Here is a 27,192-nt window from a genome sequence, read left to right as displayed (position 1 = left end):
TCAGGGCAAGGTTATTAAATTTCAGAGCAGGAAGGTGCAGGCAACTAATTTCAGGCAAGGGAATAGTCGTTTCATTTGATCAACTGAATAATTCTTTGTTCAACATTTAGCCAAATCCAAGCCATGTTACCTACTCAGCTCTGAATACTTGAGACCATACGCAATGAGACAAGCACATTCATCTGCATCTTTGAGAACAAAAGATGAAACTTTAAAGAACTATTACTCCTGAAACCGGTCTTAAAATTCTGAAGACAGGAGGCCTGTTTCCTTCTCCACTGACAGGTGTTTTTAATCTTTAAATCTTTATCTTTGCTTGCAACATAAAGACATATATGGCGTGTGTGCCACTTTCTGCATGTTATGTCTCCTTTCTAGGTTTGAGAGGGAATGGTAACTATATGTGACCATTCTCCAGGATTTTTTTACTGTGTTATACAGAGATGCTTGCTGCTACAGTAGGAAGGATCCTGCAGAAGGATTCATGAAAGAGATTAGGACTGTGATCACTAATTTGTAGGAACACAGAAGTGAAAAGCTGTTAGCAAGGGCAAGCAGCAAGCTGAAAGGCAGGGGAGGGATTAGAAAGTGGAGTTCCTACATCCCCACTTCAAGCCAGTAACTCTACCTTCAAAACAAGAAGTCACAGAACCACAGAATTTTAGGTGTTGGAAGGGACCTCCAGAGCTCATTGAGTCCAACCCCTGCCAAAGCAGGGTCCCTAGGACAGGGCACACAGGGTAGTGACCAGATGGGGCTGGAATCTCTCCAGAGAAGGTGACTCCACACCCCCTGGGCAGCCTGTTCCAAGATGACTTCCAGTGCTGAAGTCATCTGCTTTGCACATTAATACCAACGATCCTCTTTACTGATCCACCCTACCATAGGAAATACATTATATCCATGAGATTACCTAACAAAAACTAAATACATGAAGCAACTATTGCTGGTATTTGCACTGAGACTTCATTTTAGCTCATGTGCCTATAATCATGTGCTGATTATAAAAAATTAAACTCAGTCTGATCATCTTTGACCAGCAGAAGGCAGTAAAATCACAAAATGCAAAAAAAAACCACCCTAACTTTCCTCATGAACCCAAACTTGCGCTGCTGAGTCCTGAGCACACAGAGCACACAGGGGCACCATCGTTCTGCCAGGAAGGCCAGTTCCAGGCGTTCAACAAATTCCAGTCATGTCCTTCCCAAATCCCACTCTTTTTTATTGTAAACCCTTGGCTCCTGATAAAGCCAATGATTATTTTTAAGCGGCTTAAGATAAACAGATTAATGAAAACCCTACTTTATGAAAGACTGAAAAAACCCCAAAACCCTCAGTGTGTCTAGCCTGGGAGAGCCAGAGGAGGAGCAACTACTCTGCTGTGGTTTTAGAAAGGAAATAAAGCAGCAAATTGAACTGGAGAACAGCATTGGCGTGTGAACACCTCTGTGTTTAGGCTAGAGATTTAAGTATTACGGGGCTCCAGAGAATTTGGAGATTTTTGGAACCATTTTTGCTGTAGGAGAGTCAAAAGACACAAATTTAACACGAGCCAAATTAAATAAAAGGGCCCCAAAACACCTTGAAGCGGCAGCTGGAGGGTCTGTGAGGGGCCTGATAACAGCGCTTCCCTTCCCGCGCACAGCTGCCGTCCTCCCGCCCCTCTGGGGGCTCGTCCCTGGCCGCAGCCCGCCCCTCCCGGGGCAGCCGGGCCGCCTCGCCCGGCCCCTCTCATCCTTCTCAGCCCGCCCCACGGCCTCCCGCTGCGGCCTTTCCTCTGTCTGCCACAGGCGGCGGCGACTGGAAACGAGCCGCTCTCCCGCCGGACCACAGCTCCCAGCGCGCCCCGCGCGGGCCCGCCGCCGCGCTCGGCCCGCTCCCGCCGCAGAGCCCGCCGGGAGCTGTAGTTCCGTGCTGTTCCCCCCTCTCCTCCCCCCCCCACACCGCGGCCGGAGCCCCGGGAGGCCGCTCCCCGGTCGGCTGCGCCACGGAGCTCACCGGGCGGGTAAGCGGCGGCCTCGCCGCCATCGGGCTGGGAGCGGCGGGTTCCCGGCGGGTCACTGTGCGAGCGGCTCCTTTGCTCCGCTTACGGCGGCCGCGGAAGGCCGCAGCGATGGCGCGAGCGGGGAAGCGCTCAGCGCCCGCCGCCGCGCACCGGCTCCGTGAGGGGTGAGCGGCTCGCGCCGGTGGCGGCCGGGGAGGGACGCGGGGGAGGGAGGGGGAAGCGCGGCCCGCAGCGCCGGGAAGGAACGCCTCGGTGGCGGCGGAGGAGAAGCGGCCGGCCGTACCCTCAGGCGGCGGCCCGGGGCTGCGGCTGCGCTCCCGGCCAGCCCGTCCGTGTGTGTCTTACAGGGGCAGGAGCTCTCTCGGCGCCGCCCGCTGCCCCAGGCCCCTTCCCGCGGGGCTCTGTGTGTGTGTGCGGGCGGGCGGCTGTAGTAACCGCGCTGCGGCCGGCGGCGGGACAGGGAAGAGCCGGGGCCGCTTTCGCTTCCCTCAGGAGGCGGCTCGGGATGCCCCCGGATCACATGCTGGTAAAGCCCGTAGGATCGGTGCGAGGGCACAGGGACCGCGGCCGCGGGGAGCCAGGGAGGCGGCTTCTCAGCGAGCCGCTCTCGCTCGGCTCTCAGCGCCGGACGGGCAAAGCGCTCCGTCTTCGCTTCGGGGTTTTTAAGAGCTGTTTTTCCTCACCTGCCCTTTACAGAGTATGATTTCTTACTGTCTTAATGCGCCTTTACAGCTGGAAAGGGGCAATTCCTTAAAAATTACCTGTTGGCCTTAGTCACTGTCAGGAACTTGTGTGTGGGTCGTGCTGGCACCGCTGGTACCGCCGTTTCCTTCCCCGTGGAAAAAAGTGAAGGGTGTCTTAATTCATCAATTAATAAAGATGGGGGAATTTAGTCTCGTGTCATGCCGTGCGGTGATGCCATCAGCGGGTTGGGTTCTCCTGGTGTTAATGAAAACAAACACGTTCTGTTTAGGGAGAGGGGTTTCCCCGTCTCTGTTAACAAACAGACACCTTGCTGTAGTCACCCCCCTCGGAGACCAGGAAACGGGGCTTGGCGAGGGCAGGGCTTCATTTTTCATAAGAGGTGTGCCCTTCGTTAACATCATCCCAGTAATCTACGTTCTAGATAACGTCTTAAATGATACAGCTTCTGTATAAAGCCATTAGCTTTGGATTTAATAACAGGGGGTGCATTGTGCCCGTTGGGCTTGAATCTATTCCCTGTGACCTTCTCCTGATGCTCTTCCATTAATTTCAGTGGAACTAGGCGCCTTCTTACGCTGCTGGGAAGAGCCTGCATTTTTCTGGTGGGATAAATGGGCCTGTTTTCTGTTAGCATTCTTTTTAGAGATCCTTTTCACATCTTTAGCATAATGCAAGGGAAGAAATGTAACTGGGTGAAAGAAAAATGCGCTGCAATGACCATTGTCTCTGAAAGGAAAATGAGTTTCTTTCTCATTTCAATAATTTTTCCTCCAGGCCCTTTCAGAACAGCAGAGTTTGTTTCATTTCTAATTTTAGCCAGAGGGAGCTTTTACAGGTATTGGCTTTTAAGGCAATCAGTAGCCTCTGCCTAAATGACTGGTGCTGATTGATCATGTGAGGACAGACTGGACCAAACACACCTCCTGAGGAAGTTCATCTTACCAGCTTTGCCAGCTACAGCCAGTGATAGTCTGTCCTTCCTCTTTTTTTTTTTCTTCTTCTTCTACCTTCCCTAAAGAAAAAAAGAGGGGAAAGGGCAGGAAATTAAAACCCAACCTTAAACTTTCTCTTCCTTCCCCTACAAAGCCCAGCCTTAACTCAAGGTTAATCATAGTAGGGTTGTAGCCATTTATTGTTATTTATCTTCACTAGCAAAGTCAGCCTTCTCCCATGTTTGTGAGCTTACTGCTTGTGAGCCACTTGTTCTCTCAAAAAGATGCTGACAGGCATTTCTGAAATAATACAGTGGAATAGCAGACAACCTGCTAGGGATGGCTTGGGCAGCAGACTGCTGGTTTCCTTACCCTTGCCTGCAGATGTCAGAAACTGGGTTTGTGTGAGCACCCTCAGGCTCTGAAGAGATTGGCACTCCCACATCTTCACACTCTATTCAGTTACACTCTTAGTGGTTAGGTTTTACTTAACTTCTCTCCCCTGGGAGTGTATTTTATGTGGTTTAGTCTTTGTCCTGCTTTGATTGATGCCAGTTCAATAGAGAGTAACCCATGGAAAGGTAAACAACAGTTCTAGATTCTCCTTTTAAAGTAAGGAGGTTACATGTATCATAAGTGACATTGTGTACTCCTGGCCCAAGTTTATTTATGAAATGCAAGAGTTCATCTTTGTCGCATCATCTGATGCTATCAGAACTTAGATAAAAATTTAGAGAAGGCTGTGGTGATGTACTGCTGCAGGTTGAGTTTTGATGTCTCACAACAGCTCAGATGTCTGTGCAAGGGTGTTTGGGCTACTAAGTATCACCAAGAAAACCTTCTGTATCAACTATTTTCACATGAACCATTGGCCAAATACACCTGGTGAAAGAGGCTCTGTTAATTAGGAGCAAACTTCTGGTAGCAAATGGGGCAGGTGGACTACAAAGGGAGTTTGGTCCCATCTTCTCAGGTCTCTTAGCAAGAGGGATACAGGTAGTATATATTTCTGTATTATTACCAATTTGGCTGCTTTTAAGGTGAAGTCCATCTTATCTTGCAGTTCAGAACGAGTCAGAAGTGCATCCTTTTCCTCCTTACCCTTGGAAAAAATCAGAAGCAGTTTTTTACAGAATTAATCTGCACTGTAGTGGTTTTTGCCACCCTTGCTCTTGCAACACAGCTGGACTACTGTAGACAGCCTGATCAAATGAGAAGAGAGCCCTCTTTTTGCACTGCAAGTGGAAATTAGGAGAGATATAATGTCAACACATTATTTTATGACAATATTCTAATAATCTCTCTGTGCTACCTCATAGCAAGTTAACTCTGTACAGAATTATGCTGCTGTTACTACAGATGCTTTCAGTACAACCCCTTCTCTGCCTTGCACATGGACAGCAAAACATCTTGCACTGTCTTTCAATTCCTCCAGTCCCTGCAAACCTTGGCTTAGAAAATTCTTGGTTAAAAATATGAATCTAATGCTGTTTTCAAAACTAAGATTTATTTATCAGTGCTCAGAACCCCCAGTGTGTGTGTGTGTAGGGGGGAATGCTTACTGTATTCTATTCATCAGGAAAGAATAGCTTCTATTCTGTTTAGCAAAAAGCCTCCCAGCTCTTCATTTCACTGCCCATTAGAATGAGTGTACTTGTATGCCAGCACAGGTTATGTGCTCTAGATGGGCTTGTTGTACAATAGAGAGCTGTTGGAGAGCATTATATTTTATTTAGCTTTGTGTAGTAATTTTATTGGTGTATATTTGGAATTAAATGTTTTTATTACTTATTCATGGAACATGTGATTGCTTCTCAGCCCTTGGTAAGTGGAGGGTTCTGCAAGTTTATTATTGTTCCTGGTCATGTTAGGCTTAAGTACCTAAGTGGGCTGGTGGTGATGCTGTGGCCTGTGTTCTCAGTGCCCATGGATATGTTTATATTTTGTTTTTACAGTAGCAGGATTGAAAGTCTTACAAGACAGCGATGGCTCTTTCTCTAGGATTTGAATATGGAGGCCACGGGGACAGATGAGGTAGAAAAGATAAAATCAAAGTTTATGTCTGCATGGCACAACATGAAATACAGTAAGTGAAGCAGTAAGATCCTGTCTCTGCTGGAACGTTTCTTGACACAAATGGGGTCATGATGCTGAAATTTATCTAATACTACTAATAAAAATGCAGTCTGGCCCTTGAAACCATTTTTACTCTGTTACTGTATACAACTGGAGTAAACAAACCTCTATCTTTTAATTTCCCATTGTATTAACAATTCAAATATTCATATGTGGGTAACAGCCTTACTTTTAAACTAGAATTCTAACCTGTGCTCTGTAGAACTATTAAACTTCTTTGTTATTTGTGAAACCCAAACCCAGTTTCAGTACATTTTCTCTGTATTCCCCTTTTGTAAGTTACCTTTGGCTTAACTAGATTATATTAGAAATTTCTTTTTAGAATATTTTAGTCACAAACTTAATTTTTTAAAATATTTTTAAATGTATTTTAGGTTGGGTATTGAAAACAAAGACTTACTTCAGTAGAAACTCTCCAGTCTTCCTGCTGGGAAAATGTTACCACTTCAAAACTGATGGTATGTACACAGCACTTAACTCATTCCAGTCTTACTGGGCAGCAGCTCTGTAGTTATGTTTTCAATCTTCTAGAAAGACCCTCATTAACAACTGCTAAATTAAAAATGTAAATTTGAAAAGCTTCAAAAGTATTCATTTAAATGCCCACCACCACCACTAATGCCACCCATCCTAATCTGTTTTATTCAGATTTTACACTGAAGTCTTGTTCTTCAGTAAATCCCAGTGCTGAAGTTTGCCCTTTACTTCATTTACCCTATCAATTTGAAATTTTCTTTTTAAAAACTGAACTAAATAGTGACAGTACCTGCACAAAGTGCCACTGCACCCAACACCTTTGTTACCATTTTTGAGTGCCCAGTTTTCTAAGAATCTCTCTGCTTGAACATTCATATTTAGCTGAATTAAGTGGTTGCTTACTCACAAGTCAGCAATATCACTGGCACATTAACACTGGCTGCATTGCTCTCTTTGGTTTGTTTTCCCCCAGCTGGCAGACTTCTATTGTGCTTACCTTCCAGTTTTCCTTGCTTGTATTTGAAGCAGTTGTGTGCTTTTTTTTAACGTTTGCTTTGTCTTTCTAATAGAGTAGTTGTGTGGTTTTACTTCTAATAACACAAGTTATAACTTAGATTTGCCTTGCAGAATCCACTGAACTCTCTCCAGATGGGTCCCACTTTGATAAAGTCAACGTGGAGATTTCAGGCAACGTTGAGGAGTTCCGCAGAGATTTTATTTCTAGAATATGGCTGACCTACAGAGAGGAGTTCCCTCAGATCAAGGGCTCTGCCCTAACGACGGACTGCGGCTGGGGCTGCACGCTGCGCACTGGCCAAATGCTGCTGGCTCAAGGCCTCATGCTTCACTTCCTTGGTCGAGGTGAGTTAAAAGAGATCACCTGTATATTTGGCATGACAAGCACAGGTGTTCTGTAGAGAGTGCCATGCTCTTTGTGGACCCAAATCTAAAGAGCAAGGTGGCTTTGGTTTGGACTCGTTAATGTTGGATGTGATATGTTGGATCAGCGCAGTGATAGGATGTGTTGACACAGCACAGTGATTCCCTCCCTGAAAAAGGGAATGCCAAAGGAAAATACTGGAAACTCCACAGGAGCCAGCCATGAAGTAAAATACCACAGAACTTTGAGATTCCCTACCTGGGTATTGTTATACACAAGAACATACAGTTCTCTTGAATCTTAAATCTTACTCATGGCTTGAACTTGAGGTGTGGAAGTGAGTTCCACAGCCCATAGCTGTGGGCTATGGCAAAGGTGATGTTCTTGAATTAGTTTTGTACGTTATTCAACTCTTTCAGTAGGAATATGTTAATAGAAGGATTCTAGTCTGACTTCAGTACACCAGTCTTTGTGTTGAAATTTGCACTATTTCATTTCCTCCCTTCCCCCCATGTCCTTACCAAGGAACTTCCTTTTTTTTTTCTGTTTTTCCCCCATTGTTGTCTATCTCAAAATACTCTCTCATCACAGCTGTTTCCAAGAAGTAGCTTTAGGAGATCTATTGCACTTTGCACTTCCAAAGGCTAAGCAGCTGTGTCCTCCCTATTCTTCCTGGCTGAGCCATGTCTTGTCCACAGTTATATTCAGTTAACCATCATTAACCACCTTTTCTTTCCATCGTTTTCTCAGTTCTTTTCATAATCTACCACACTGCTCCTCTCAAACAATCAGTCCTGTCCTCTTGTCAGAATGACCCAAGACACGGGCCTGTAGCCACCCAGGCATGTCAGAGAGAATACAGCGTATTGTTCTCTCAGCCCTTTGTTGGATCCCAGCAGTACTTTAGTAGAAGATAGTTCTGAAAGCCTGTTCTGATAATACTTTGTACTTACTGTGCAAATATGATGTAAGCTGTGAACATAGTCCCAAACAAGCTGCATCACAAAGTTGCCTTTCTTGGCAGTGTCATGACCGAACTGTCAGGCTGCGTTTCTGAATGTTCCTTTTGCTGCAGATATTTAAGGCATAAAACATACATTATCCCTTTCTCCTGACTGCAGATACCAAAACACATGAAAATACTTCTGCTGAGAACACAAATCCCTTTAAATGTATTTATAACAAAAGTTATATTTAAGGAATAAACCAGAAGACGGCGAGTAGGAATGCGTAATGGCTCATTCTGAAGTAACCTGAAACTAAAAAGCCCCAGATTTCTGTCTTTAAAATCCATGGTTACAGAGAATTCCTTCCACTGTCCCTCATGCATCCTAATTTGTGAAGTGATTTGGTGATTCTGGAGCACTAGAGTTACTGTGGCAGTCCAAATGTGTAGCAAAATGGAATATGTATGGTCTTTCTGGGCTGCTTTTCTCACCACCCCATCTTCTGACAGCTGGTGAATTATATTTTGAAAAGCTTTTTATGAGGTCTGGGTAGCTTGTGAAACATATTAAAGTGTTTACATGAAGTTTTTCATCGCTGTTTACTCTTTTCCCAGAGATGTTTTCATTCTAGTTTAATGGTATTGTTTCTGTTACAAAGCAAAACTTGACTGCAGTTACTAGCTGGAATACTTACATTTCCACTGCTGTGTGGAATGTTCTAGATAAGTGCTGAATGTTGTTGTAAATGAGATTTTACTTTAAATATTAAGTTTTACTTTGAAATGCCTGTGCTTAAGGCACGACTTTAATTTGAAGCACACAGTACAGGAATAGCAAAGCTGGTGATGTTGTTAGGTCAGGCTTAGGTGTGCCTCTGCCTGGGTCTGCAGTGAAAAACTAGCTTGAGGTGTCACTGAGGGGTGCCACTTGTGGTAAAGCACTGGTGCAGGGTGGCTGTCAGGCTCTAAAGGGAGTGGGTGACAGTGGCCATGGACGTTGCCAGCAACACCTGCACATTAGCGGAGCTCTACATTAGGTTTTAGAATTAAGATAGAGTTGCCTCTGCGCTTCCTCTTTGTTTCTCAAAGACTTTTACATGGGTATTTCAGCAGGTATTAGGAGGAAGGCTGCAGTTCTTGCTTTCAGTGAGTTAGTTTGAAAAGGTTCCTCTTGCTGCTGTAATGCAGCTTTCTGAACCTCCGTGGAGCAGAACCACCCCAGCCGTAGGGTTTGCAGGGTGTGTTCCTGACTGGCACGTGGCAGCCTTCCCCATTGCCACCCCAGATGTTCATTGTAGACCTTCAGGGTACATTCTGATCCAACAGTACGTTCTCTGTGTTTCAGAGCTCTCCTCACATGCTCTGTGTTGCAAGTAGCCCTCTGAGCTGTGGGAGAAGCTTCCAGTCATCTGACAAGGGAAGCTAAATTTTCTCCCCATTTGCTGCCTGCTGTTGGGCTGTAAGAGGGACACTGTGTATGGGATGCATTGTCAGAGAACCCTTAGCTAGAAATGCAGACTGTAGGTACTGTGCTAAATAATAAACATTTATCTTGTGATCTAGATAAAGAATTCTACAGTTTAGTGACTAAAGAAAATGTGTCTGCTGATCTCTTGACTCTTTGCCAGGAAGAGTTGTTTGGTTTTACACAAGTAATTCCTCAGGTCTGTCTCCTTTTTAATAACTGTCAGAACAGGAGAATGAAAAACAGCTTTTGAAACTTCTTGTTTTAATTGGATAAAACTTTTTAATTGTACTGAGCAGCTGACACTCCTATTTTTCTTTCTTATGAGAGAGCTCTAACCTGTGACCTGTAATCAGGTGTATCTTGTGTACCTCACCTGACTGGGATCATGGAATTTGACCTACTGTCTGGGATAGCATAAACTGCTGAGGAATGTACTGTTGGAAGTATTTCATTCCACCTGATAGTCAGCAGCAAACAGAAGGAAATCATACTCTACTCGAGTTCTTTGTTTACATTTTGATGTCACATCAGCATCTAGGAACACGAAGTACATGTTACTGGTTTGAGGAACATGGGGGAGGAGGGGATGTGCTTTGCTAATCCTACCCAAATATTAAGCCTGATACATGTCTGGAAACTTCTTACTGTAGCCTGGGTCTGGCCAGATGCGTTGGAGGTTGACAGCTCAGATTCTGAGTCATGGACAGCCCATACAGTGAAAAAGCTGACAGCATCGTTCGAAGCATCACTAACTGCAGAGAGAGAACCCAAGATCCTGTCAAATCATCACCAGCCAACAGTAAAGAGAAACTGTGGTGACAGCGAAATGAGGAATGAAGTTTATCATAGAAAAATAATTTCTTGGTTTGGAGACTCTCCACTGGCAGCTTTTGGCTTGCATCAGCTCATAGAACATGGCAAGAAGTCTGGAAAAATTGCTGGAGATTGGTATGGGCCTGCAGTTGTGGCACACATTTTAAGGTAAACCTCCCTTCATTCTTTGTTGTTACTGTGCCTCCTGCATTACAGGAGAAGCATTGCAGAGTGTCGTGGGATTACTTCAGCTTAATTGAGCGTCTAAGTGCTCATTATTGGCTTTGTAAAATGTTCATATTAGCAGCAGTTCCAGAGATCTTTTGGAGGCAGGAGAGGAAATAGCAATAGGAGTGGGAACTGAACTCTGAGCTTTTGTTCAATCTGATTTTGGGGAAGAAAAGTCACTCTTGTTTCTTCAGTACTTGGGGCAGAAGTCCCAAGTATCTCTCCCAAACCTAGGCTTTTACGCAGAGCTGCATTTAATGAAATGTTCCAAAAACTAACTGCTCTTTCAACCTTGGAACATGCATAACATTATAGATTTATTTTTTTTAATACTGTAACCTGGGGGCTGTAAGGTACTCATAGTGTAATGAGATGTCAGAGCTAAAATTGATGTTTTCAGCATTTCTTTGCACACATGAAATTCTCGTGAAACTGGGAATGTGTGGGACTATTAATATTATAATTACATCACAGTAAAAGTAAAGGGTCTGTGACATTCAGTGTGGGGGGAAAAAAAAAGCAGAAAGTCAAATGTCTCCACACCATGTGCCTTTACATGCCATTGCTTTGAATATTACCAGTTTTGGTTTGTTTTTATAGCCTTATATGCTTATGTTCTTAGTGGATTCTAGTTTCCCTGTAAACTGAATCCTAATTAGTCATTTAAGCAATAGAAGCCAAAGTTCCTACATTATGTGTGTGTGTATATATATATGAATAGAAGACTGATATTTATTATAAAAGTGAATTAATCTTAAGTGAACGTATACCAAAATAATTGGGTTTCTGTGTGTGTGTGTGCATGCAAATGTGAGGGGTTACCATGGTGTATGCTTTTCCTTCAGTGTTTTTCTGATGATAGAAGCTATCAGAGTCCTTTTTGCTTACTCTGAATTGCTGTAGCCTGTTTGCACAGCAGGAGAGGGGCAGGGAATTTGGCCCAGAATTCCATTCATACAAACCCACTGGTGATTCCCAGCACTGCCATGGTTTCCTTTCCTAGATCTCCTGTCCCTTACAGCAGAACTCACAATGTACAGCGCTCTCAGAACCTGAGGATGACTGTATTTAACTGATTCCTCAAAATACTCTGTGAAATAAAGGGATAGTGACTGCTTAATGCAAGTGTATGTTGAAGTCACAGCCTGCTCTTCTATTTCCAACAGTTTAATTTCTTTACAAACGTTGTCCTTGATGGATGCTCATGCTTCAGAGTATTGACATACATTTTCTTTTAAGTTTTTAGGTCCATTACTCACACCCTTTTGAGGATAGCCCAATACTTCAGTTATCTTTCCAAAAGTTTTGGTGAAACCTTGCAGCTAGTTCTGTGCCAGCCTGTATTTCCATCCACATGAGGGCTAATTTGTGGGCAGCTGCATGAATTGAGATCCACTAAAGATGGACTGAGTTGAAAAAAATACTTTTGTTAGCAGATTTAGCTGTTGTTACCCTGAGATCCACGACAAGAAATGGCTATAAACAGAAAGAAATTAGGTAGTGAACATGAATTTTGTTGTAAGTTGACGTGTTTCTTTTGGGCTTGGGGTTTTTGTGGTTTTCATTGTTTTCTAAATAGCCAGACATCATCTTTGCTTGGGTAAAGCATGTTGTCCTACACACTGGATCTTGGTATCCAGTATTTAAAAACCAGAAGAAACCCCCCCACCTTCCCAGCTGTATTTTTCAGGAATGAAAGGTGTCTTTACTTAAACATAACAAAAAACCCCAACCAAAATTAAACCCCCAAAAGGCCCAACAACAATCAATTAAACCCAATGTGTTTCTAAAAATCAAATAATTTATGTTTATTTACTGTTAATTTCTTTAAAGTCAGAGATGAGTTAAATAGTTTTGTGTTTGTACTTAGAAAAGCTGTTGAAGAAGCAAGAGACCCTGAGCTACAAGGAGTAACAGTCTATGTTGCTCAGGATTGTACAGGTAAATCTTGTGATTATGTAGATTTTTGCAAATATTTTAGATGCTTTTTTTGTCTCTTTCAGTAAGCACTTCACAGTAAAGCTCTAAATGGAAAAAAAACCAATTTAAAATGGAGCCACAGAATCGAGATGACATAACCGAAGGGGCTCTTGGTACATGCAGGCATTTGTTCTCTTTGAGAATCAGCCATCACAACTCAAAGACTGTGTACTTTCACTGCTTCTCTGGTCTCTTACAGTGCAAAGGAGTGGAATTCCCATTCCAGCAAGACAACTTTTTCTTGCACTCTGCCTTTTGTAACATTTTATTTTGGATTTAAATCAGTTACTAATCTGTTTTGTACTCGTTTCAGGGTTGGTCTAGCAATAAGCTAGTAAGAACTTCCAAAAGAGGACCACACAACAGAAGAATACTTCAGTTAGAGTAGATTTGTTAATTACTTTTTGTCTTTTGCATTGCAGGATTTTCTTTTAGGCATTTTTCTAGAGAAAAAAACCCACTGCACCAGTCTTTTAGAATAGTAAGGAGTAATTTTCAGTTGGAGTTCAGGGATGTGAGCAGGATAGTGAACCAGATCAGTGGTAACCTTTCTCTGCTCCAACGTGTGGCATTTGAAATAATCAATAACAGGCAGAGGAGGGTAGAGCTCTTGGATGTTCAGGAGCAGAAAATGATGACAAGATAAACTAAATGTGTGGTGAAACTTTACACTAATGACTAGAGTCTTTCAAATCCAAGCATAATGTATCACTCCAGTTTAGCTGCCAGAAGTTTTAGTTATGTCATCACTGATCTTGGGATAGGACAGACAAGCCTGACATCCCTGGGTAATCAGTCAAACTGGTTTTAAAGAGATGCTGTTTAATCACATGCTACAAACCGATTTCACCTGACTTACAATGACAGTGGAAACTTTAAAAAATCTATTAATTTTTTGCTTCTTTGTTCTGGTGGTGATTTTTTTTGCATCCCTCCTAGTTTGGAGGGAGCAATAACACTGATTTAAGTTTTTTCACTAATTTTCAGTGACTGTGTTGTGTTAACTTTAGACTGTGAACTTGAGTATTTATTAAAATCAATTACTGTCTCTTTTTCCTTTAGTGTGTAGATGTTTCTGTTTGTCATAGGCTTTTGAGTTTTAAATTGCTCTTTTAAATAGAACTTTATATCAAGTGAATAAACACTTACTGGCTTTCCCCTAACCCACCCCTTCTGCAATCTGTTTTAGCAGCAGCCCACTTCCATTCTACAAAATATTACTGAAAATAAGGATGCATAACACTGTTTTTTCATCAGTCACCTGAGTTGTATTTCAGGAGGACAATAACATTTTGAAGGACTGTAGTTTTAATTTGCCACACTAGGTGATGACATGTTATAGGTGTGTCTTTGTAAAAGCTGATGGTCCTACCTTAAATATGAGTATTTCCTTCTGTCTCCTTTCAGTCTACAGTTCAGATGTTATTGACAGACAGTGTTCTTTGCTGGACTCTGGAAAAGCAGACACAAAAGCTGTAATTATATTAGTTCCTGTGAGACTTGGTGGAGAGAGAACAAACATGGACTACTTAGAGTTTGTAAAGGTATGAAATGAGAGTTCCATCATTTTTCAAATAGTAGTAGTAGGTGATAAGAAAAGCGACCTCATGATGGTAATCTTCTCCCTATTAAATGTGTGGTGGTGATTTTACAGTTGAAGGTTGTAAAGTTTGACTTTACAGATTTTAAATTTCCCTATTACAAGATCAGACATAATTGCAGAGCACATGATGTCCCTTGGTAAAGCAGTGATAACGGTCCTGCTCCTCAAGCAGCTACCAGAAAAGACATTAATGCACTGGCTGGAATTACAGATGGTAATTTACTTGCATATGCTGTTAAAGTTGTGCTATATTAAGCCTCAGTCAGCATTTGAAAATATAAACATACCAAATTCCTTATTGTTTCTTATTTTCTTAAATGTCAGAAGATTCAAGGTTGCTGCTTGTCTGTTCTTCCCTTTTTTCTTCTTTTTTTCCTGGTGTCTTTTTCTTCCTTTTAACAGAGCAGAATTTTTTTTGTATCTTTAGTCACCACTACAAGTGTATTTTTACTATCTGGAGATTAGGATGAATATTTCTAAGCACAGTGATGCAGGAATAGCAAGCAGTTACCACAAAAAAAGAGAAAAAGTGGGAAAAAAAGTAAAACTCAAAGAGAAAGCAGAGGGGAAGAGAGTCTGGTGTGTGCTGTTCTCTCTTCAGCAGACATTCTGCTTGTGGTCCTAACCCCTGGGGATGTAATCCTACCTCTTGAGCCAAGAATACTTCTTGTAGGGGAGAGACTGTTTTCTGAGCCCTGCTGATCTAGCATGTCCAATGCTGCTGTTTATCTGTCTTTAAATTCTCCTTTTAATTTTTAAAATGCCACCATTCAGTGGCATGTATAAAATCTGAGGGCCTGTTACATCCTTTTGGTGTGTGACTGTCTTCTCTGTAAAATTTTAGGAAACATGTTTCATTTTTAATGGCAGGTGGGGAGACTGTGATGAAGCCTTTTTATTTAAGTGATGAACTAAAATTGTGTTTTCCTTCTTTATTCTTTTCCTTGTTTTTTTTCCAGACAGTTGGTTTTGGAAAGTTTTGGTTCTTTTCTGATTAATTCTGACCCAGCAAAGATAAGCCTGTGGTCACAGACATGATCTACAGTGACCTGACTTTATTAATAGTCAGTATTAACTGCAAAAAAGCTTTTGAATCAGTCCTGGGTAGAGGCATCATTTGTAGGCTAACTAACAGTTGTTTCTGCAACTTTTCTAAGGCTTTTCCAGCAAAAGGGACTCCAGTTGTATAATCCAGGCTCTTATTATTGCCATGCATCTCTGGCTGGTTTTACCCTGGGAGATTTTCTCACCTTACCTCTCAGAACCACTCTTGCCAGAATAAAGTGTGTTTGCACAGCCCTGGGTTTCACAGCACAGGCACCTTACCAAAGCTCACTGGCTCTGCTGGGGTGCTTTCAGCCCTCACTGCCAAAGCCTCTTACAGTGGAGAGTGTGATCTGAGGGCTTCCAGCTGCCTCTGTTAGTCACTCCAGCCTCTGTCCTGACTGTTCAGAAGAAGTGATTGAATTTCTTGGGGTCTGGATTTAAGTTAAAAATGCAGATTTTAGAATATAGTACAAGAGGGTTTTTTTTTTGCAAAGGCTTTTATATTTATGGATGAAAACTGATCAATTTTTTATAATTCACTTTCACAAGGAAATTCCCATAGATTAAACAGTTATTCATTACTCAGAGCAGCTTTGCTCCCCTTCTGTGTCACCACCAGAGGATGTGTCCTCTGTAGTTAGGTGTCTCAGCCTCTGCCCTGTCTGAATGTTCTGTAATGCTCAACCATCAAGGAGCATTTTCCAGAAAAACCTCATTCATCTTGTAAAGCAGCAGCAGAACTTTCTCTTAACCTGTATAAACCATACTGCAGTTGACTTTCTAAGCATCTCAGGTGAGGAGTACAGCAGTTTTTGTTACATCATTACTTGATCATTGTCTATGCAGAGAAAATTTTATCATGAGATGCTTTGGCCTTATTTCTACATGAAATATTAATAATTTTGTTCAGAGAATTTTTTCCCTACTTCTATGATGGTAATGTAATGGGTGTCCTTTTACTGGGCAAGCTCTTAAAAGACAGGATATAGATATGACTGCCAGCTAATGGAGATTTCACTTTAACTCAGCTGAGAGTCTTCTGGATTGCTGTCCCTGTTCGGGCCAGCATCCAAGTTTTTCAACCCAACACTTGCCTAGTGCCACAAGAAAACCACTGTGATTTATGGGCATTTAAAGGCTGTTCAGTTTTCAGAGTATTTAATGGTCTTGGGCTTCAATTGCATTAGAACAGTTGGGCTCAGCTTTCCAAAGTGCTCAGTGTTGGCAAAATTCAGCTCCCCCTGGAGTTGGTGGGATAACTAATGGAGAACTGTGTTAAGCCAAGACTGAATACTCACAAAAATCCTAATGAGCCTGAATAGAAATATATTGAAGGGAGAGGCAAAGTCCTTTGTGCCTTCCCTTCCTAGGTACTTCTTTTACTAGAGAAATGAAATGATCTTGGGGGGATTTCTTTGTCTGTGTTGTGTGAGACTGCATCTAGAGTTTGTGGGTGATAGAAGAATTTCAGTTAAACTTCTGCAGTGTTTTTACCTTTGCAAAACTGCAGGTAAATCCTCCTCCCCAGCACTAGAAGGTGTATCCATGAAATCAGCACTTTATTATGTGCCTGTGGTGTGCTAGGTTTGTGTGCTAGCACAGCCATGGGGATTACAGAACCCAGTGCTTTCCAACTGGAATGCACAGAAGTATGCTGGCAGCACTGGTGTGATGTCTGTGTCCTTGGTGGCTCTTAGCTTTGCTGTGAGTGGAGGAATGGATGTATGTCAGTCTTCACCCTTCCAGGCTGAAATGAATCCTGTATTTCACCCCGTGTCCCTCTTTAAATCCCCTTAGGTGTATCTGTAATGTCTTGTTCTCAGACTTGCTACCTGCTGATGGTTCTGTTTCCCCTCCCTGCACAGTGAGATTTCTGGGGTTTGGGGTGTGTGTCTCCCCTCCTGTGTCTTGGGCTGCCATTTCTAGAGCTGTGTCTTGTTATTACTCTTGCTTCAACTGGCATTTCTCCCTCTGATGTAAGAGTTCATCCTCTGGACAGAATTCCACATTGGAATGCAGAAAGAAGAGAGCCCCCAGGGCCCCAGAATGTAAATGTAGATGAACTGTGTGAATCTGAATATCTTGGTACCTTTTGACTAAGCAACCTGTGCTCAACTAGTGTAACAAGACATTTTGTCTCCTTCCTGGGAATGATGCTGCCAGTTCTCTCCATGTGTGTCCATCTCCTGAAAAGGGGGGGCTTTCTCTGCAGTATCTGCTGGTGTGTTTTCACTGTGGTCAGTTTTAAGCTTCTAAAGATTGAATCTAGCCACAGAAAAATCACATAGTCTTTTAAAAAAATTAAGATATATCTAATTGCCTAAAAACAGTAAAGAATGAGCAAAAATTTGAGTTCAGTTTAATATTTCATATGCTTAACGCTGTCCTAATTATTTAATGTTCTTGTTTTAGGGAATTTTAAGCCTTGAGTATTGTGTTGGTATTATTGGTGGCAAACCCAAGCAGTCCTATTACTTTGCTGGATTTCAAGGTTAGTGCCTTAATGTGTTATGTCTCTTCAGTATTTTTCTTTAAGAGTTAGGAAGTTAATATCAAAGCAGTGGGAAATAGCATGATTAAAATAGCAAAATGAGTACCTTATTAATTCATCATATCTACCAAAGTCCACTCATTTGTCATTTACCCTCTATAGTAATTGGATTCTGTAAAAATGTACATTTAATTTCCATTGTTGCATAAACAAGGCATAATTTATCTGTTTCACCAAACTTGAGGAGCGTTTGCTGTTGCTATCTGGCAGTTCTTATTTACATATTTACTTTCTACTAGTTTAAGTGGTGTTAGTTGATGCTTAAATGACAAGCAATATATTCTTCCTGTCAGGATGAAGTAGCAGGATACATTTTTCATATGCAAACTCCAGAATATAATTGTGTGTTTGTAAAAGTAATTTTATCACCAAAAATTAAATGACAGTCTCATCACTTTATAAAAATTCTGCTTATACAAGCATATTTGATTATGCAAAAGTTAATCTGTCCTGCAAAAACCTATGCTTCAGTCAATGAATATCAGCCTGGCAAGCAGTTACTTGCTGGCTTCTTTTTTTTCCCAGCTGTTCTGCATAGAAATTGGATTGTAAGCAGTGTAATAATAAGGTGTTTTTTGAATTACTTGTCTTCTGTTTTGTCCTTGTAGATGACAGTTTGATTTACATGGATCCTCATTACTGCCAATCTTTTGTAGATGTCAGCATAAAGGATTTCCCTCTTGAGGTAGTATGGATATAGACCTGGCACTGTTTTCTTCCCATATGAATCAAACACTAATTATTTAGTGATGTTCTAGCTAGCTGCATCTTTATGGGTTTACAGTTACACGTTATTTATCAAAGTTCTGCCCTTCTTTATAGGCCTATAATCAACAAAAATGACCAGAGGTTAAAAACTCAATATGGGCTTTTAATTTTTACTTCATTAATCTTTGTCTGTTTTCTTTTAATGATCATGAAACCTCAAAAATAGGTGATAGCTTTTTTAAGTACATTTCCATCAAAGAAAATAGGCAATATTTGGAGTATTTAAATGTGAATTATTTGGATTTGGTTTTGTTAGTTTGTCTTTTTGGTCTATTTTATTTTATTTTAAATTCCAGTTGCAATCAACACATGGAGAGAATTGCTTTAGTATTTCATGGTAGGAGCCTGTTGTCAGGTTGGAACCAGAGTGCCTGTAGTTTTCCCTGCTGCTCTTTTATCCAGGAATCTGTGAGGTTTCTGTACTGGAGCAGGTGGTTATTTTAGGTGGAACTCTTGCTCCTAACGACTTTGCAGGTCGCTTTTTTAGCTTCATAGGAGTGGGAAATTTTTAAGGCTTATCAGTGAGGTGTGTGGTTGACTGGATGAGTTTTACTCAGGTCTTTTGAACTGTTTCTTTTTAATTATTTTTATTATTATTTGAATCAAGCTATATTTATGGAATAATAGTCTCCCAGAAACCAACAGGGCTGAAAAGCATAGGTGCTGTGTGTGTTTTTTCCCCCAGCTCCTTTCTCATCCACAACTTCCTGAATGCATCTAGGTTTAGTGAATGCATCTCTTCAGGCTATGCCTAGATCTTAAAAACTCATAATGCTTTTTTTTGTTAGGAGTTGGGTTTTTTTAAACAACAGTGTCTTCCCTTTTCTTTAACCTCTTGTCAAATAACCTGCATGGAAAATATTGCTGAAGGAGGTTATTAGACACTGCAGTTTACAAGTACCACGGGGAGACATTACCAGTTGCAGAAGCTGGATAGCTGCAGTACTTGCAGCAGCTGTTCTCAGTCTGTACATACAAAATCTCCTTGATCTTGTGTCCAACTTCTACATGAACTTCCAACATCCTGCAGAGCAACTGTTCTTTGAGTGTAGAAGGACTCTCAAGGTGCACCCACTGCTTAGGACAGCATCAGTCGCTCTAGAACAGTTAGTTATTAGTGGTTCCTCGTGCTGCTGTGTTCTGTGAAGTTAAGTGGTTCTAAACATTGAAACACAGCTTGAGGAACAACATACTGCATTTCAACAAGGAAGAGGAATATGTCTTTATCTCCACCACCTCTGTAACACTCGCTACTGCAAGGCTTGGAGCAAAGTCCTGTAGGCAGTGGAAGTGAGTCATGCCCAGCTCTCAAACTCACACCCGAGGAACCTTAACTTGATTGTTTACACTTGGACTGTAAGTCAGATGGTGTGTAATGAAGTTACATACCTTCATGGCTTCTGGTTTGTGTAGCAGCTGAGAGTTAAGTGACAACAGTGGAGTAAACTGCCACAGTCCTGTCTGTTGTTGCAGTGAAAGGAAAGATCTGTTAACATAGGATGATCACAATACCTTAATCAAAATACCATCAATTTAATACTATTTAGGAAGAGTATATATCAGAGGACTTAGGTCTAATGTCAGGTCCTAAGGGCTGCTTAAAGCAAACACTATATATTTTTCAGTATTTATGCTTAACAAGATGCTTAAACTGGTGTGATACATAATATAGAAGTATAAGATTCTCTTGAAAATGAGAAGGTTCAGAATTAAAAAAGAACATAGCAGCAAAGTGTATCAGAAAATACCCTAGACAGAAACTTCCTTTAATTTTTAGAGATGCCTTTAGATTGACCCTGCTGAGATATTTGGGGGAAAAGTTGGTGAGTCCCAGCTCTACCTGATTGTATTGTGGCAGTGGCAGGGTTTATAACCCAAATCCTTGCTGCTCTATGCTAATAACTGTGGTAAAATACAGCATCTTCTCTGAAGATTTTACAGTTTAATTGGGTAAGGCAGGCAGAAGGTGGGAAGGGCACAAAGAAGCAGAGCTGAGGGGACTTCCTTAAGGTCAAACCAGAGCTCGGTGGCCAAGCTGCAAAAACTACATGTCTCTTTGGTTTCTGTTCCTGTGACTAATGACTAATCCTCCAGATTGTGCTGCAGACTGGCATTAATAAGAATTTCCATAGAATAAGTTTTACAGTGTATTTTGAAGGTCCGTGAGCTGCCAGCTCGGCTTGATCGCATCCTAATGCTTTTCTGCAGACAGAAAATATATTGCAATTTAATGCTTAGTGCATTTAATAGTATTATATCTTTGTCCAGAAATGTCAAAAGTAAACAGAAATTGCTTTCTTAGTGTGGATAGTTGCTTGTTAGATTTATCTGTAGGGAGTATTTTCAAAATTGACAAATTGTCCAGAATAAGTTGGAAATCAATCCACTCTGTATTGGCTTCCAGAATCCATTTGTTTGGAGGAGTGAAGAGGAAAAAAAAAAAAAAGAGAGAAAGAAAAAGCTTGTGCACTTCTCTTTGTTGTACAGTGATTTGTGTAGCACTACAGCTGCTGCCCTGAACGGTGCAGCACAGCTGAGGTTACAGCGCTGGTCCTGGAACGCGCTGTGTAAGGCAGCGTTCCACTTACATCTCTGACTGAGGGTGAATATTCAAAATACAATCTCTCTGTGTAAAATTTGAAGAGAATTAAGAGTCAAAAAACCCCAGTGACTGAAAGCAATCTTGTAGAAATAGCACTTCTCGTCGTTGCTTATGTTTTTTTAGCAGAGGTTTAAACCTCTCAGGTTTAAAGGAGTAAAGAGCAGTGTACCTCCTTGTGTAAAGCTGTTGCAGTGACAGGTGCTCTCGGGTCAGGTAACTAGTGCTGTCGTCTCCTGTGGGTTGACTTTCCTAATTGGCAAAATAACAAATAATAATAAAAAAGGGTTTCTCAGTATACAGGCTGGTTGGTGTTAGCTGTCAGGGGTTGTGGGAGTCTGATCTGATCTGCAGCAGTTGTTAGGTTAACCTTCACAGAGGAAACACCACGGTGTTAGTAAGGAATCTCCGGTGCTGTGCCAGGGAGCCGTGAGCTGCACGCAGCTTCCGCGGCAGCGTGAAGGGAGGCAGCACTGGAGGTTACTGATCGCTGGGGAAGTTCATGGACAACAAAACCCACTCTTCAGTACAGCGATACCCCCGGTGCAGCGCGGTGCAGACGTGGTGCCGTAGCGTTTGTTACTGAGCAGCTGCAGCGGGTTTGCTAGTGATTTAATAGAGGTAGGATGAGGGTTAGTCCTGCGTGTTACAAGCAGAATGAAGAGGACTACCTTTGAGAGACCGGCTGGGGTGACCACATCATTTCAGTTACTAGGCAGTAAGCTTCACCAGAACTACAGTCCCTGCAATAAACACGCAGAGGATCAGGGTAGATCGGATATACTTACATTTTCTCTTACAAATAGCAAATGAGTGTGGGGAAAGGGTTTTTTTTGTATTTGTTTGGGTTTTCTCACAGCATGGCTGCTGATAGTACCAGTTCACAGCACTGTCAGAGCATCATTTGTCACAGAAAGAGATTTCATGTTAGGAAAAAACTGTTTATCAAGCAGGACACATCCTTTGGGGTTTTTTTTTTCCTACCTGTGGATTACTGTAATATGGTTTTGGGTTTGTGAAGTTTTTAACCCATTTCATTTACCAAAAGAAAATGCATGAGGTTGGCTTATTCCATTCCATCTCTTTTCTGGAGGCTGGGGAGGAAAAGGGGCAATGGGCAGTGGTAGTAATGCAGTAATTGTAAGACAGTGCAAAAGCTGTTACAAATTCAATTTGCAGAAGAGCATTCACCTCCTCTGCCTTGGGAATATTCATAAACTACCTCTGGGAGCTGCAGACCTCTGACAGGTTTCAAACTAACGTGGTGGTGTGTGCAAGTTTGGTGAATACAGCGTTAGCAGCAGGGTTTATATGTGTGGGGAACAGTGGAATGACTCAAATGTTGGGGGGGGGAGGCTATGGGGGAGAAATTACTTCAAAAGTGTGTGCTGGGTTTTAATTCCAGCACTACAGGGGTTGTATGTTCAAGCTGTTGCTGGGGGAAATAAGTCAGTGCATCGGTCTGAACCGTTCTCACCCGTAACCACCTACTTTGTGTTTTTGAATCTTGAAACTTGCAGTCTTTCCACTGTCCTTCTCCCAAAAAGATGTCCTTCAAAAAAATGGATCCCAGCTGCACAATAGGATTTTACTGTAGAACTGTGCAAGACTTTGAGAAGGCTTCAGAGGAAATCACCAAGGTAGGTGTCGGAGTTACCAGATGGATTCCTTGGCCAGGATGGTGCCTGTGCGCTGTGTATGGGTAAAGGGAGGGAGAATCAGCTTCACTCCCCGAAACGGGCACCGCTCTGTGCTCAGCGTTTCTTGTTCCTTTCTATAATCGCGGGGAATCTGGCTCGGTTTTTCATTCCGTTGGATTTTCCCGGTCAGGGGGCGGCAGGTCGCATCCTGCTGGAGCCGCGGCTGGTGCAGGCGGGCCCACGAGGTGGCACTCTTGAAATGGGAATATCCCTGCAGCCTGCCAGCCCTCCCACCCCGCGCTGCCCTGCACACCCCGGCAGGGATTTACAGAAGGCAATCAATCCCTTGGGAGGGATATTTTTTTTTCTTTTCCCCTTTAAATGGAAGTATTTGATCAAGCTAAAATTGTGTATTATTTCTTGTTAGCCTAAGTGCTTTTTCAGATGGCATTTAAATGTAAAGCAGCGTGTTTATGGCTCAGTAACAGTGTTTGGAAGCCTGGGGAGCAGGTATCACCCAGCAAATCTGTCTGATCGTGTCCTCCCACTTGAAAAACACTGCTATGAGTTCATTTAGGGCCAGATGCAATTGTCTCTTTCTTTGATTATTATAACATGTGAAGTACAGCATTATTAATTTGCTGTAAAAGCAGATAACTGATGTTAAAACTAGTCTGTGAAAGGAGGCAGTGGCTGCAGAAGATGGTCACAATATTCTACCTGCAGCACTTACCCTGACAGCATTTTGAATGTCCCATTAAAAGTGGTATTAGCACTAGAGCCACAAAAAGCATTTTTACACTTAATACACTCTCTGTGTGTAACTTTTAGTAGGTATTGATTGATGCTGAATTTGTTTCTTGGATTCTGACACAGACAGGTGTAAGATAGAAAGTAGAAGTCCCTAAGCAATGGAAATACAGAAAGTTTAAATAGTGAAGTTTTTATTCTTCAGTGTTTTCCTGTTCTTTCATGTATAAGAAAGAAAGTACTAACATGGTAAAAAAAAATGTCATTACAAAATTTGTTGCACTGGAAGTTTTCTTTCTGTTTTTTCCTTTTCTGTCAAGTTTGGGACTAGGTACGTTTCTCTTTCTGAGCACATGTTGCAAAAATACTAGTGGCTGATCTCAGCCTTTGAGCCATAAGCCCAGTGTTTTAGATAACTCTTCTTTAATATTTGTGACATTTTACATAAATATATTTCATGCATGGTAAGTTTGAAAATAGAGGGAAGTTTGGATGCAAATGCAATGTGAGAAACATTCTGTGATCTTTCAATCCTTCCCTCCCATCCTTTGTTTTTTCTGCTCTTCTGTTATTTTTCCCTTTGCATCATGAACATAACTCCTGAACTATCAAGCACAGTATATTCCTGGTGTGCCTTGTGTAGCCTGGGCTCAAAAATTCAGGTTTTCACTGCTTTTGGGGGCAGTTGGAAGAAAAATATTAGCTGTTATTACTTGAGAATAAACCTTCTGAGCCATGTATTCAGTGGTAAAGCAATTAAGGCATTGAAATCAAGGGCCTAAATAGTGATTGGTGAAACTCCATCCAAACCTTTGCTTACCCTTTGCTTCTGTCCTTGCTGGTTAGGTGGCTGTTGTTAAGTAGTTCAATAATTCCTGCAGTTAAAGAGCTGATGTACTAAGGAGACCTGAAAACACACCCAGAAGGATGGATTTACCAACTGGCTGCAGTCTTGCCTCTGGTGCTTCCAGCACAAACAAGGAGCAGGCACAGCTGGCTTCTCAACCCCACAGGGCAGATGCAGGTCAGCAAGAAGCTCTGGCCTCTGTGCTGCACCTGGGATGGCTCTGCCTTTGGCCATGGCCATTACTGCTGCTTGATGTTGTTACTTAACTGGTGCCAGGCTTGTCTTTCTGCTCATGCAGTGAATTGTCTTTATCAAACAGCAAATATATAGTCTACTCAGGCTACAACTGTATTTGCCTGTTTGTAGCCCAGTTTCTTAGCAGAAATGAAGTTCTCTGAAGAACTGCACTGACTGAGTGCTGAACCTGATGCACTTCAGCACAAAGAATTAATTATTGCAGTGGCAACAGCAGCAATCTGAGTCTAACCCTGAAACATTAAAAATACTGGTGTTTATCAATAAACTTCTCTGTAGAAGTAAATACAGTGGTACCCAAAGAACTCACATTTTCTTTGGAGCATCAGACTCTCTGTGATCACAGAGTGAGATGAGCTTGGTAGTCACTGCAGTCATCATAACCGAGTTCCACTCGGCTTGTGGAGGCATTTGCCTGTCTGTGCAGTGTATGTTCTGTATGTAGTATTTCATCTCCCTTAGTACAGAGAGAGGTGCTACACCTACCTGTAGAGGAGGAAGTTTTGGGTGAAGTTGGCCAGGGATGACAGTGGAGCTGGGGGTGTATTTCTGCCCTGATGTGGAGGGACCAGCTTCAAAGGTGCAGTGGCTGTTCGTGCGTTCCCTCAGTGTGATGGGTGTTTGTGCAGTATGGGGGTGAGTTTTGTGGTGCAAACTTGCAGTTAGGAGCAGGCCAGAGTCCACCCATCCACTTCCCAGACCAGCAAGCAGCTTTCACGTGGCTGTCACTTACTGTTCCTGCAAAGCCAGCTTGTATTCAGCCCCTGGAGATGAAAGAGTTTGCATCTGGTTATCCAGTCTTCTTGAGAAACAAAGTACTTCTACATCTCACAAACACTTTTCCTTTCTAATGTACCTTTGTTAGTTGTCTTTTGCTTATTGTGGTGTAAGTATCTCTCCTCTGGCTCCTTGTAGCCACGTTTCACACTGCAACAGCCAAATGCAATTTAGATTAGGAGAAGATGGACAATTTCAGACTATGGTAAAAATCAAAGATTTGTTTGGGGGGTTGGTTTTGTTTGGTTTTTTATTAAAAAAAAAAAAACCCATGGTCCTGGCTGTCACTCTATAAACAGTTCTTACTGTTTGAAGATCTGTTTAGGTGTTTTACTGGTTTAGATCAATTGTTCTCTTGAAATTGATGTTCAATGAGTTTTAGTTCCATGCAGTGTATGTCCCAGACTGATGTAGCTCTGCCTGTCACTACATCACTGTGCTGGTTTTTTGAAGCAGGTAAGAAATTAAATAAATTAAAAAAGAAAAGTCATTGAACAGTTAAGTGTCCAAAATGTCTTTCAGCATTTGAAGGATTTTTACCTGCTATGAAAGGCATTTTGCTATCCATTTTAGCATGTATCATTCCCCACCACTTGCTCTCTACATGCTCAGTTTCCTTACATAGAGCTGTAGGTTTTTGGCCCCCTTGTTACCATGGCCAGTTACTATCAGCAGTCTGGCTTTAGCCATGTGCTCCTCGCTGCCTGATTTGCATAGCTGTATGTGTTTAAACTTTTAATAAAAACATTGATTACTGCACATGCTGATTCTGCTGATTCCATATCTCCCTGAGCTGCTTTGTGGCTGCAGAATCCCTACCTGTGCTGGAGGAGAGCGTTAGGGCCATTAACTACTTTGTAGAGGTTTGGGGTTTTTATCTTCCTACAAGAGCCCCATCTACACAGAAACAAGTGGATCTGTGTGGAACAGGATGCAGGGTTAGGTGTAAAATGAGCAGCTACCTGGAGAAGGAATGGAAATAAATGTTTAACAGGAGGAGGGGATACTTGGATGCTTTTGTGATAATAAAATGACAAGTGCATTGTTTGGGATTCTTTAAACTTTGCAGGCATGAGGTAACTATCACTACTTACTGTATTTCTTCAGTTCCGTTAACCTTTTGTCTGGTATGTGTTTTACATTGTAGATGCTGAAATCTTCATCTAAGGAGAAATATCCCTTGTTTACTTTTGTCAAGGGCCATTCTAGAGACTATGACTTTGCTTCCAGCCCACTCCATGAAGAAAATGACCTTTTCTCTGAAGATGAAAAGAAAAGATTAAAAAGATTTAGTACAGAGGAGTTTGTCTTGCTTTAAGGACGTTTTACACAAGATTATTGGCAGCTGTCCAGGAGAACACTTGCCTTTTGAAAAGTGAAGAAAAGTAAGTGTCCTCCTCCCCCAAGAAGGCAAGCTTGGGCTGAAATGGGTCTATTTTCATAAAGATGATCATGTTTTATATGTTAATGGTCTTTAAAATGTCGTTTAGAAATGTACTAATTATTTTTGTTCACTACTAGTCGGGTGAGTTTCACGTCGCGTTGTGCTAGTGAAGATGGGCAGCGATGTTCAGAGCCAAGTATGCAGGACATGCCCATGTCCTGGGCACCTCACCTACCCACCTTGTGATGCAGGCAGCCTGTCAGTCCAGCACTAACCCTGAGCAGCAGCTGCCAGGGTTACGGGTGGGTTTTGTGTCATGGACACAGTCTGTAGGTTTGAGCCCTTGTTCTGTCTGTCTGTAAGCAGAATTTGAGTTCCATATTTGCAGGGTATGGGTGCAA

The 27,192-nt window shown here is 42.0% G+C and overlaps 1 protein-coding gene across 1 annotated transcript; it reads left to right on the top strand.

The window, feature by feature from the left end:
* Positions 1-5,652: 5,652 nt before the first annotated feature.
* ATG4C (autophagy related 4C cysteine peptidase) lies at positions 5,653-26,733 on the top strand (the record flags this gene model as incomplete). The annotated part of the gene is made up of 10 exons (XM_084266213.1): positions 5,653-5,728; positions 6,153-6,236; positions 6,883-7,116; positions 10,200-10,530; positions 12,461-12,531; positions 13,978-14,114; positions 17,633-17,711; positions 18,380-18,456; positions 22,659-22,832; positions 26,555-26,733. The coding sequence occupies 10 exons, from the start codon at positions 5,653-5,655 to the stop codon at positions 26,723-26,725; spliced, it is 1,434 nt and encodes a 477-aa protein (XP_084122339.1). The 3' UTR covers positions 26,726-26,733.
* Positions 26,734-27,192: the final 459 nt, after the last annotated feature.

Source organism: Gallinula chloropus (assembly GCF_964237585.1).
Source record: "Gallinula chloropus genome assembly, chromosome: 6".
NCBI lineage: Eukaryota > Metazoa > Chordata > Aves > Gruiformes > Rallidae > Gallinula > Gallinula chloropus.
This window is presented reverse-complemented; position numbering and strand designations above follow the sequence as displayed.